The following is a 13,853-nucleotide window of genomic DNA, read 5'->3' as shown; positions in this document are numbered from 1 at the left end:
GAGATCTATGAGAAAGCAAGCAAGAAAAGTGAATAGGTGTCTACAGCTCCTAACCTTCATCAGGAGAGAGGGGTTCTTCGCTTGGAACATCATCATAGATCACCTCCGAAGCCTCTGCCGTCGGGGGTTCGGCTTCAGTCACGCATAGAGTTGGCAGAGTAAAACAGGAGAGTTGAAATAAACACTGTTGTTCTGACTTGCACCTGCTTTTGTTACATCATTCTTTTATATCTCTCAAAAAAAAAACAGCAAACACAATCTAACAGAGCTTTACACCGACTGAATGTTTATGCTCGATCTTTTAGACTCTGGGTGTCACTTAGCTTTAGAATATTTCCACATTTATGGCATTAACAGCATTTAAACATCATCATTCACAGGGAGATCTGCCAAATATCATGTGTATCTTGTGTACTGTTGCCACAACGGCTTTGCCTACATGACATAAGATGATTGTATCAGGCTTGTTTGAGCTATTGACCCATTCTCTCTCCACGCTTGGCAGGATTTGTCATTAACTGCTTTGAGAGTGTTTCAGCCTAATTTAGCTCAGTGAGCTTTATTGATTTGGTCTTAAACTGTGATTTGTCTGCAACACTTTCCCCTAAACCCTGAACAGCAACAATCACTGTTTTCAATTAATCTGACTGAAGATGTGAATTCTATCATGGATTATTGAGTCTAAAATTTAAAATAACCTTGCAATACAAGCCAGAAGATAAACTATTCTTTTCTTTCTCGCTTTTGTCCCCCAACAAAAAAGGATTAGCTCCACAAATGTTCGTTATACCTCGCTTGGTTTCCGATGCCTGTGCATTCAAAGAGGATTCACAACAGAGAAGAAAACAACTGGAGTTGGGCTATCAGCCTGACTCCCAGCATATCAGCAAAGTGACTGGGCCTCTTGGGAACATGGCTTTTTACTTTAAATGTGGTATACCAGAAGTTCTTCCCCGTGTTTTCTTACTTTATAGTTAACTTTTCTCCACAGCAAGAAAATGACGTTTGAATAAACTCATTCTTAGTTCTTACTGCATCTAAAGGCACACTCTAATCCATATAATATCTATGATCACAAAAATATATTCTTGCTTTAAGAAAGAGAAAAAACATAATTATTCACAATGACTCTACACAACTTTGGTTCCAGCGCAGGTTAATCCACATGCAAAATACAAAGTCCGACAATTGAAGACTTTATCTGAAAATGTGGCAAGCGTGAAATAGTAATAAATTTCTCATTAGCATCAGCACAACTGTAGTCATTTTTCTTGCTTTAAGTCAGCTTGCATCTACCATTTTCTGTATTTTAATTTTAGATATCAGGAAGAAAGGTTTAATATACTTCCATTATTTGATCAATTTAACTGCATTGTATGCATTCAGACTAAAGCAGAGGCCCCTGTGTGAAAATGCATCAGAGGGGTGGGACATAAAAAACGTCATGCAGTACTGCAGGGCTCCTTTACATCTCTCGTTTCTGAGCCACCTTCAAACAGCAGCACTGCTGACTGAGTCGAAATCCGAAAGCAATTTTCCCTCATGGAAATGGTACTCTATTGATCCTCGTCCTAAATTAATTGGATTCATGTCATGTCTGGGTAGAAATCAAATCATGGCACAGAATATGTGTGTGTGTGTGAGTGTGTGTGTCAGTCTGTATTGTATCAGTATATGTTTGAAAGGGGTACATATGTGTTTATACACATGAAGGCATCTTTATGTGTGTCTGGCCTTTCAATGTAGAAATCAATGAGCCATGAGATGACCACAGATTTGTAATATGGTGTTCTTGCCACCTTTGATCAAGGTCAAGAGATGGAATGCGTGATACTAACAAAATACTGTTTACAATTCATATTGCCAGTTTCATTATGGTGTGGTCCACAGTACTGTTTACCCAATTCTGGAGGCTGTATTGGTTTTTCTATCAGATCTATCCGCAATGTGAACACTGTAATACATAGGTGGAATGAGTTGGAGTCCCAAGGCAAGCTTAGGTTTAATCTTTTTTGGTCTGAAATTGAACCCTTGATCTACAATATAAGGTGCACGGTTCACTGTCAATATAATTTAGCTTTGTACCTTCAGGGATGCCCCTCGAGCCTTGCTTGACGGTTTCTTTGCTGTGGTCTCCTGAATCGACAGAGGACACCACAGCTGATGGTGCCACAGGAAGCCCCCGGAGCTCCTCTCCTACACAAGGAACTGAAGCACTGGGCTCATCTGCTTCTGCTGCTGAGGCACTGGAAGGTACCCAAACATTAGCACAGTTAAACTAACACAGAGTTCTGTGTGCCTCATAATAAGTTAATTTCAATGGGAGGAAGGGGAGGCAGAGTGGTTGGAGGTGGGTGGGTGAGTGGGGGGTGGTCGAAAATAGTTCTTTGCTGTTCAAGCGTGCAAATGCACACTCCCTAAAGTGTGACAGAACACATCTTGCTACTGTCAAATTCATGTGACGTTTCTGAAGTAACTTCTTTCGGAAACAGGAACAGAATTCTTTTCCCAATTTGGCTAGCTGTGCAGCTTTACCTCTAACAAAGAGGATGTTTTGTTTTCCCTTTTGTCTTTGTGCTTATTTGATATTTAAGAGAAGTTTCTCCAAGACAAAAACTGATTTCAAAGAAATTGGGTTGGAAGTGATGACAGTTTTTTTTTTGCTGCATTGGGGAATTCTGGCACCGTCCAACGACCAAAGAAAAGTCTCTAACATAATTTCAGCTTGTTTTCTCATTTGTGTTTCGTTTAATCAAGCGTTTTCAAACATCAAAAGTAAAAGTCAACATAATTTTTAGCAAGCCACCAGAAACAGGAAAATTTCACAGATTTCTATCATATAAATGAACACTAAACCGTACGTGGACATTGTGTCACTATGTGTTTCGATATGCAGTTGTGAAATCAGATCAGAAACCAAGATTAAATTAAGAGGACTGCTTAGCCTCTATAACCTGTCTCATTGCTTTCTTTTTTGTGTATTTTTGAGTTGTTGGGGTTGTTTTAATGGTATTTAGAGGCTCTTTGGTCATGAACATCTTCCTACCAATGCTGAAAATATAATAAAAGCTACATAATGTAGAATTATTGTTTAAATCTTGTGACAGCAATGTTATGCCATTAAAAAAAAACAGTGATACCCTCAGTTGTAACTGGGCTATACTTTGCTGATTCAATTATTCACAAGAACTTTTGCAAAGCCCAAAGTGTGCTACTTGAGTCACTTAACTTGTCCCTGAGCACTGTCATATCATCGTCTGTCATGCCTGAGGCTGACTATAATTACTACTGGCTTTATGAATGAAAACATGCCCTGAACCAGCTATTAAAATCAGACTCTAGCACCACAGGGGGGAATCGTGTTGATACAGCTATCACAATGCTTGTGTTGATGCTGCCAGTGAGGCATTTTTCTCCCCCACATGACTGATAATATGACAGGATCCAGCATGTAGGAGAATCTCATCTACACTAATTAAATTGTCTCTCAGCCAAATACCTCAGCAACACTTGCAATGCCAGTACCAGCAGCAGCAGCTACTCAAGATGATGGGCAACTGGTAGACAAATGAGACGTGCCAGAAGAATGTTGTCCATGGGAACTGCTGGGGAGGTAGCCTCGCAAGCTTGAAATACACTGTTGGCATTCAACAATCTTGCAAACTGTTATCTTTCACTGCGGGAGCATGCAGAGCGCATACAATGATCAAAGCTAGCAGGAAGGCGTTTGTACCATCTGCGATTTTTGGACTATGGAAAGGTAAGATTAACTGAGTTTTTGTAATGGAAGCATTGCTTGATGGAATTTTAAATGCACTCCTCTTTGACATTGGTTATGTCTCTACATATACACACAAAAGGTATTGTAAATATTTTCAAATGAGATATATATACATATACATATATATATATACACACACACACACACACACACACACACACACACACACACACACACACATATATATACACATATATATATATATATATATATATATACATACACACACACACACACACATACACACACACACATATACACATATACATATATATACATATACATATATATATATATACACACACACACACACATATATATACATGTATATATACATACATATACATATATATACATATATATACATATATATATATACATACATACACATACATATATATATATATACACACATACATATATATATATATACACACATACATACATATATATATATATATAAAACGTCAGTTGTCGTTTGTGCCATGTTTCCCTGTTGCACAATAAGCGCCTGCCCCATAGGTGGAAGCAGATACGCCTTGCCAACATGTTGTATTACAGCTACTGATAATACCGTTTGGTTTTACAGTGGTGTCTAGTTCTGCAAAGTATTATTCTGATGCATTGTCTATGATGTGGCATCATTCATCTCAATCTGAAGGACAAAAAGGATCTCCTCCCACATGAAAACAAAAAAAGAGCTATTTCTCATCACATTTCTTGCAATGAACTGATCTCTTGTCATTAAAATTACTTGTGTGGGAAAAGAGCAGAGTCAGAACAATAGTGATACACAGATTGCCTCCCTGACTGTGTGCATTCATGTCAAGTATGAGTAATTTGAGCAGGGTAGCAATCGATCCAGGAATATTTCTGCGCACCCCCGTCACAACTTATCTCTGCCTATAAGCCCTAGTGAGTCATATAGCTTAAGGAGAGAAAGAGGAATGATTTTCCAATGCAAATGACATCGCCTGGGGCAGAGCACAGCCTAAAGTGGAAGCTGCTTGAATGCAAATACTGCATTTCCATCTGTTTCCATTCTCTTTACCAACAGCACCAGAGCAGTGCAATATGCCAAATCTCTGCCCGTTTTAGCCCCTCGATCTCTCCTGATCATCTCAGATAGAGCTAAAAGGAAAAGTGACCCTTTGGAATTATCAGAATTTCTCTGGTGATTGCTCATAATATGTGTGGTAGAAAGGACCCAAAGCACACAGTGTTATAGACACGTGAATGACTTTATTTACAATTTGCTTCCTGCTCATAAGGCTTTTCAGCCACCTCTTTCTGTGCAGCACACCTTCCCCCTGGTCTCGGCATCCTACTAAGGGAAGGCGTGGCCATGCGATGGAAAACCTCCCCTGACACCACACATCCCGCCATTGCCCCGCCATTGCCCCCCCATTGCCCAACTTAGGCCGGGGAGCTATCTGGCCTAGCCTACTCTCCATACCAATGTGCTCAAAAGGGTCCTCCACTAATGGCAAAGGGCGCAAAGGTTTTTTTTTGGTATGGCCGGTCAGTTGACCAGCTCACATCCCAGGCTGGACACGCACCATCGATGCAGATCCCCCCAAATGCACGGGCAGTAATTTGGGCCATAATTCATTCCAGAGTATTGTCATATCCCATAATCCCTTCCACTGGGTTATAATGAGCCGCCTGGAGATTCATTTCGCAGCAGCTCTTAGGCGCCAACAGCTGGGTGTGTTCCTCTTCTGTGCGAGTGTCACGACTCACTCGCTAAAGCCTATCTTTAATCAATACAAAATGCGGGTAGGTCAGCGCTGCATCAGGGCACACCGTGTGACCATCAATTCTTATCACTTGGTGAAAGGCTGAGCGTAAGGTGTCATCACGATGCTGTTCAAGTGGAAAATCTCCCATGGAGTGAATTACCGGAGCCGGCGGGGCCCTGTCATCTCCTTCTCACCAGAGTAAGTGTCCGACGACCCCCACGTCACCGCTGAGTGCAGCGCAGACACTACACGCCACTAAACGTTGTGAACACATCCCCAGCTGAACCACAAACCACACCCCGCCACAGTGATCTGAATGATCTTCATCTAAGTCAATGTGTCCAAACATAATTTAAAGAACAAACAATAAACAGTAGCACTTTTAGTGTTTTTATTAAGCACACTGAGGCTACGTCCACACGTACACGGGTATTTTTGAAAACTGAGATTTTCTGTTTTCGTTTTAAAAAATAATCCCGTCCACACTTAAAGGCAGAAATGAAGGAAAACACGGCTATGAACATGCCAAAGCAGCAGGTGGCGATATATTCCTAACCATGCAGAAATGTTGGCCAATCAGAAGTCTAGAAGCCTCGGTGGGAAAAAGTAAACAAAGCTGGGGCATAGAAACAGAACCGAGTCGTATGTGTGGAGGGACAGTAACTGTGTGTGTATATGTAAGCATTTAAACACTGCAGAGAGTAGAATTAACAGTATTGTAGAAATTCATTTGACCGAAACAATAACGTGGCGCACAGTGTGACGTCAAAAAATGCGCACACCTTTGACGCTGTGTTTTCTGTGTTTTTCTCGTCCACACGTAAATGCAAAAACGGAGTTTTCAAAAATATCCACCCTGGCCGGAGTTTTTAAAAATCTCCGTTTTCAGTGACCAAAAACGCCGTTTACGTGTGGACGAAAGGTGCAAACGCATAGAAAAATCTACTACTTATCCTGAACCTTTTCCAAATTGCACACTGTGTTAATGCCAAGCTTTTCTGTACAGCAATCACAGACTCCAATTAGACTGCACTGCAAGTCTTGAGTTCATGGCTTCTCATTATATTTATATACTAGTTTGCTTTGAATGTTTTTACAGAATCATCTTTGTTTCTTTTTCGTTCACAGCAACACCAACAGAGGGAAACACAAGGTGAGAGTTCTTCAAACAAAGTGGCTGTGAAAAATAAATGCGTTCTTCATGGTAGATTAGACACGTTGCTTTCCAAGGGCAAATGTGTAAAGTTCCCCGCAAAGTTGCAAAAGGGGAAAAAAGGTGAAGGCAAAAAACTTCTGTGGGGAAAAACAACAAAAAGTGAAAAAGGAAAGTTATTCGGTAAGGTTAAGGCTCTGTGTGCATAAAACAGATGCATGCAGACACGTTGTCATGGTATCTTTTGTGCTAATCTTTTCACTGCTGGGGTTCCGTGTCATCCGTTTAATGAAAACTATCTGTCAAGTGTTAAAATGTGAAGTCAGAGGTAAATGCTGGTATCAAACACTGACATGCACATAAAACTCAGGAGAGAAGTGCTGCTTTGAGCCTAATAGCTGTAACGAGCTGATGTGCTGTCATAGCAGTGCTAAAAAAAACACATATTTCTACAATAACATTCGCAAAGTAATTTTGGCAATATTATTCTAAAACTGCTGACAGATTTAGTGGATGTGCTGACAGTCTTAACACCTTGATTGTGGAAAGTGCTATTGATAGCTTTTCTTTAAAAGGCAGACTATTGACTAAACCAAACTGGAAATGTGCACTCAGCACAAATCTTCCTGAATGAGAAATTGCCAAGACCTCGCTGTGACTTTATCGCACACACACAGGCACGCAAGCACACACGTATATAATCATTTATGAGCTCACATATGCACACAGCAGAAATGTACACATACAGACACGCTCACACCTGTGTACAAACACAGGCAACTTCTCTCAGCACAGGAAAGTCGACAGGAATCCAAACTATCAGCAGAGGTTTCTGAACACACTTCCTAGAAGCACAGGTGGGAGACCTCATGGTTTCCATCAAGCAAGCACAGAGGGTAGAGAGAAATTATTCTGATGAGATCTCAAACCAAAGGGGGTTTTTTGGTCTTTTTTTGTAGTTTTAATGTTTTTTTCATAGACAGAACTAAAAACAATAGAACTGCACACAAGGTCAGTGTGTAAAAGATAGTACAAAAAGCAGTATAAGCTACAAAGCTAAGAAGAACAAAAAACAGCTAAATTTTCCAGCACAATCCCCAGATATTTGATCGGAGCACCAGGGAATTCAGAGGCCAAGTCAATACCTAAATCTATTCCGAAACTATTTTTGTAGTAGAGTAAGAGCTATAATTCTGCCGAAGCACGACACTGATAAATAAAATCTAAATCAATGCTAAGACAAAGTATACTGCCCATAGCGTGCCTCTGCAGCCTTTTTTAAATAGTGTGTCCTGCTGCCACATAGACAGTCAACCACACGGTGTAACAGCAAACGTGACTCATCAGACCACGTCTACTTCCATTCACTCACATGCCTATTAAAGCACTTTCAACATAGGAGATGGGGTCAGTGTGGGCTCTTTGACCAGTCTGTCGCTACATATATCCACACACAGCAATCTTTCCTGTGTTCTGACACCTTTCTATCACTGACATTGTACAGCTTTTTTCTTAAATGTGTGCCAGAATATCTCTCCTGTGGGACTGAAACACACGGGTCAGTTTTTGCTCTACACTTGAGTCGTGAATCCTGAGTGATTATAGGTAGATAGAACTGTCCTTTTTTAAAGCAAACATACCACTTAGAATCTAGGATAATCTACCTCTTGATAAGTTCAGCTGTAACTATATAACCAGTGTAAGTCAAGTGTTTGTATATTGCGGCTAATTTCAGTGTTCACTTTATTTTCATTATTATTGACTGGCGCAATGGATTTTACCTTTGGGGATTTAATAGGATGACTGCCTTTCAAGCTTACAGTGAGTTCAAACACACCATGAGCTGAAATATGCTTTGGAGAAACTCTAATTCTGCCCGTTAGTGTCTGGGTTTCTGTTCTGTAAGTGACTTTGACTGCTGACCTCCCCGTGGAGAGCAGGAGGCAAAAAGACAGTTTCCTTAGTGGAATCAATAAACTATCAAATCATCATTTACTATGCAGACGCCTCACAGCAAATCACCTTAACTGCATGAAAGATGATTTCTGACTGCATCAATATCAAGGTCATTTCATGCACCTTCTCAGGAATGGATATTTTGTCTGCTGTTCATTTTACATTTCCAATGATTCAGAGTCAGGTACTGGATTATCATGTATTCATGGATGTAGAAAGTTTCATTCGTGAATGTCAAATATTATATGTAATATTTCCAAAAGCACAACAAAAATAAGTAAAATGTACTCCCCGTGGAAGAGAACCACGCAGTTAGTATTATGCGCCAAGTTATGCCGTGATCTGCCTCCTAATGTCCCTGTACACCCACACAAGCATATTCAGCTATTCTGGCTGATTAGACCACTCCTCAGGTTGGAGGCAGTCAGACTTCTGCTTGGAATTATGTGAGGACTCTGTGTACAGATATGAGTACATGGAGTCCTCCCCCACAACTCAGAGCAAAGCTAACAGGCGAGGGAGGGAGCTGTCATTTATAGTCATACACGCCCACACAGTTCTAAGAAGTCTAATCAGCAACAACACCAACAACAAAAAAAAATGGAATGAACTTGTGGGCGTTCCATATGTGCAGGGCTTTAACAGGTACCACAACACTTATACAATGAAGAATAATGGAATTCAATTTGTTCTACTCAAAGCAATAACAAAAACAAACACACGGGTCTTCGCAGAAACGCTGTCCCCGTTTTTGTAATCGACATGCACCTCACTGTCAGTACATGCATACATTTAGACTTGCTTCATTTCCACTAGGGAGACATTTGCAAAGGATAATGGAGAGAAACCAGGTCTAGTCTTTACTATGTAAAGTGTGCTAAGTTGATATATGTTATGATTTGGTGCTATATGAAGAAAACTAAATTGCATTGCAAAAAAGACTTGCAAAATTTACATTACTACATTAGGAATTATAGATGAGGCTAATCCTAATATGCTGTATGCATCATTGTGAGTCAGGCAATCCAGTGATTTCCCTCTAGAACTGTATCAGCAGAAGCACTTCATACTTGACATCACCTCGTCATTATCTGTGACATGTCATCTGGCATCTAAATGTTATAACGTCACAGTATCTCCCACTCAATGTCGTGTTTGGATGAAGTGCAAGCATGACATTATCGCAGGCGTAATGACATAATAGTAATGAGTTTACTTTCTCCACCACCCTTTAGTGATTTTCCCCATGGTCTGATCATAATCAAAGGCAACTTACCAGTTGGGTGACTCAGTAACTGGAACATCTGTCAAAAAGAGCAAAACAGCAAGCATGAGGCAAATTATTCCGAAGAAAATGAAGCACTACGTACAAACTTTAAAATGAAACTTTACCACGTGATAAAAAGACATTTTGTGACTCTGGTGTATTTATTATTTATTTACTACTCGTATGCAGAAATTTTCATAAACTAAATTTGTGTTTAGAATTTAAATAAACTCATGAGTGTTACTAAAAGTGAAGCAATATGTGTATAAACCACAGCTAAAAGTGATTTGCATGATTGTAATGTATTCTGATGGCATACGTTCTGTACAAAAAAAAAAAAAAGGTGCCCTTAATCAAAGGCTACAATCAATCTACTTTGGCACCTTTCACAAAAGCTTGAGTCATCCAAGTGAGGGAAGAATCTACATTTTAGCTGCTCTCAGCTCTCGATTACATAAGACCTCCACTACACACTGTTATCGACACTCAGAATTCCCCTACGCATCTCACAGCCCACTTAACGGATTACCACACATACTTGCTAAAAAAGCTTTTTAATTAAGGACTAATCACTCCACTTTGTCCAACAGAACTTCTCCAAGACCTAAATCTCCCTCTTTATCTGAGCATGTACTTACCAGGGCCTATTTGGCAACATTAGCCAGGTAGTAAATATCAGGGTTCATACGCCTTTTTCAGGATCAAATTCAAGCTTTTTAAGCACTTTCAAGGTCCCTTTTCAAACTTTTCCAGCACCGGCCTCAGTGTGAGCTTGAAGACATTTATAATGTTTAAGTAGTTTAATGTGTAGGTGCTGATGATAAACACATTTTGAATGAAAGCCGGGGAACTTTGGTACTTAGCACAGAAACAAATGACTTGTCTTTGTGACCATATGGATCGGTCCCTCATATTACCATTATTTCACCCAAAGGCACCAAGTTAATACTCAAAAAAGCTGTACACACAAATATAAACAGTACTTGGTGACAACTTTGCTTTTAGCCTTTAACCCTCTGGGGTCCAGGGTATAACTGGATGTTTTTGACTACTTTTGATTTGGCCTCTATATTTCACCTGTTCATCTTGCCAATCTGTTATTTTCTCATTTTGACAAACTGTATCAGCACAATTTATCTAAATTCAGACAAAATTTAAAATACGAGTAGAAAGTGATATTTTTGACTGTAAAAACCACAAGCATGTTTAACGAATCATTTTCATAACTTGTAATGCAAATACAAATTGTACATTTTTAAAAAATATGCACAGTTTTGCAAACAACAAAGTTATATGGTACTATTTACCTAAAAATGCAGCCAAGGCTCAGACGTTTTTTTATATAACCATTTAAAAGTATGTACAGAACAATCAGGTGTTCTGCATCAAATAAGAAGGCACACAAATTATTTATGCAACTCCAAAAAAAAGTTTGTGTCCACTATAAAACAGATGAGAACAGCGCAGGGATAAACCTGCAGGTCTGACAGCAGGTGTGTCACTCAGCATTTACACTGCAATCTGCCTTTGGTGGCTTTTTTGCAGCAACTGTGACATTCACTGTGACATTCACACTAACTACACAAGGCAACACACTAACTTGAGACTACAAACACATTAAAACAGCAGCCTACAGGTATGTTAGCGCACAGATCACCGACTGGCCGAGGCAGGGGCGGGATCACACGTTGAAACAGACACAAGGCAGCCCAGGCGGGGAAATTTTTCTTTTACATTTTGCGACTCGTTTTATTTCTCTGTCTGGTAAGAAAACTATTCAATCAGATAGTTATTTGTGGTGAATGAAATACAGTTACACTTTCAAGCACCACATCTGAAATTCAAGCACTTTTCAAACCTTGAAAATACAACATTAAATACACCATTAAAATTCAAGCATTTTAAGCACCCGCACAAACCCTGAAATATAAATGTATAGCGCTTTTCTAGTCCCTAAGGACCCCAAAGCACTTTACACTACATTCAGTCATTCACCCATTCATTCACACACTGGTGATGGCAAGCTACATTGTAGCCACAGCTGCCCTGGGGCGCACTGACAGAGGCGAGGCTGCCAGACACTGGCGCCACAGGGCCCTCTGACCACCACCAGTAGGCAAACATGGGGTTAGTATCTTGCCCAAGGATATTTGGCATGCAGCCAGGAGGCCGCCTGGGATCGAACCACCGACCTTCTGATTAGCGGCTGACCTGCTCTGCCACCTGAGCTACAACCACCCCCATACTTATATCTACATAAGTTCATCCAATTAGTTAACTCTGCTCTCTAACGCCTGTCTGCTTCGGGCAACAATTAAATCCTTTTAAGGAGAGATTAAATCCACAAGCAACTGGTTGAAGTCACTGAGACTCTGCCTCGCTACAGAAAACAGATTAGATCACATTAAGTGATGAAAAATCACATTTACATCTCAGCTTACCTGAGATGAGCTATTAGGCAGTGGCATAGTAGGTGCAGTTCACCGTTATGCCCAGGGGCAGTTTAATGGAAGTTGCGTAATATAACACAGGGCTGGGGCTTGTGGGTTTCACAGGTGAAAAATATCAAAACAGTAACCTTCACTTTTGTCGATAAGAAAGCTCCATTTTATTCCATTTGTACTTTCAGTGTACTTTTAATAGAGTTTTGTAACCACAATAGGTATCATTTTGATGACTTGAAACGCCTGTACAGCCAACCACACAGTCATTTTCACTTATACTGCTGACTTTATTCTATTTCATACTTCTACCTCACTACATTTGACAGACATTTATTTGCTTTTTAGACCAAAAGACAGGAGGATGTAAAACTTTGAATGCAAAGCTTTGGATGCTTATTAAAAACATTTTTATAAATTATACAGTATTTCCACATCTGGAAATTTTTACATGAGTAATTATAATCCATCCACCCATCCATTCATTCTCTTCTGCTTATCTAATTCAGGGTCATGGAGGGTCATGTGCCTACCCCAGCTGTATTGTAGTACTAAGAAAACATAACAATGAAAACAGACTAAGTACTATTATGAAGGTGGTAAATCTATGATGTAGGTTACACAGTCATCGTGTTTGCAAAAGATTCTTGGGAGAAGCCAGGAGGAGAAACACCCAGCCTCAGGGAGCAGATATTACACCAGATGCCCATCCCGAGGAAGGGAAAAAAAAGTCTGTGCCAAATCACACATGTGATTCATGTCCTGTCATAACCCCTTGGGAAACAAAGGGGCAGCTGAAAGTACCTGCCGACTCTGTGTAATTCACTGAAGTCCTTAACGTCAATAATGGCAAAACAGCAAACATGAGGCAAATTATTAAAGAAAATGAAGCAGGTATGTACAGAAATAGAACTGTAAGATAAATATGCACAAATAACCACTGCATGCTGAAAGAGAAGCTCTCTTACCTATACTGGTGAATTTTACTAATAAAAATGAAACATACCTAGGGCTCGTCCGGGATTTGAACCCGGGACCTCTCGCACCCTAAGCGAGAATCATACCCCTAGACCAACGAGCCACGTCTATTACGCTGCTGCTCAGGCTAGACGTGTTCAGAGAGTGTTCTGGGTGTCACGTTACCCGTTTTCGGGACACAATGCATAAAAAAGTAGCTATACGTCTAAGAAAAAGCATTGCGCATCTCTTACCGCGACAGTCTTTTACTACCTTAAAAGCCGATGACCGCTAACTGCTGTCCATGAACAAGTTTATGCGGCTACCCAGTACTGAGTTTGAGTAACGTCATATCTAAATATGCCAGCTAGTTTCGTCAATAATTTCAGGACATGGATTGGGTTACTATTTTTTGTCGATGCCTACACGAGTAAATTACTTATTTTAGATATTTCTGTTCATATCCGTTTGTTTACCTGTGTCCATTTTAGAGGCTGTACAAGAAAGGCTAGCCTTACCGCGTGCCCAATAAAGCTGTTGATGCAGGGTTGTACAT

General features: G+C 40.1%; 1 protein-coding gene and 1 non-coding gene across 4 annotated transcripts in view; both read right to left on the bottom strand.

The window, feature by feature from the left end:
• arhgef10la (Rho guanine nucleotide exchange factor (GEF) 10-like a) overlaps positions 1–13,853 on the bottom strand; it is a 117,512-nt gene that overhangs the window by 89,346 nt on the left and 14,313 nt on the right. For all 3 annotated transcript variants that reach the window (XM_085457373.1, XM_085457375.1, XM_085457374.1), the window contains exons 3-5: positions 9,909–9,936; positions 2,086–2,246; positions 55–132 (exon numbers count right to left, since the gene is read on the bottom strand). In XM_085457373.1, coding sequence (XP_085313499.1) covers positions 55–132; positions 2,086–2,246; positions 9,909–9,936 — 267 coding nt within the window. The remainder of the gene's footprint in view (positions 1–54; positions 133–2,085; positions 2,247–9,908; positions 9,937–13,853) is intronic.
• Positions 13,350–13,421, bottom strand: trnap-agg (transfer RNA proline (anticodon AGG)). The gene has a single exon. It is a non-coding gene; the product is annotated as a tRNA-Pro (tRNA).

Source organism: Copadichromis virginalis, linkage group LG5 (genome assembly GCF_057382275.1).
Source record: "Copadichromis virginalis isolate Kocher_CV1m ecotype Utaka linkage group LG5, C_Virginalis_male_GT1.1, whole genome shotgun sequence".
Taxonomy (NCBI): domain Eukaryota; kingdom Metazoa; phylum Chordata; class Actinopteri; order Cichliformes; family Cichlidae; genus Copadichromis; species Copadichromis virginalis.
The sequence above is the reverse complement of the archived record's forward strand: the minus strand, read 5'-3'. Positions and strand labels throughout refer to the sequence as shown.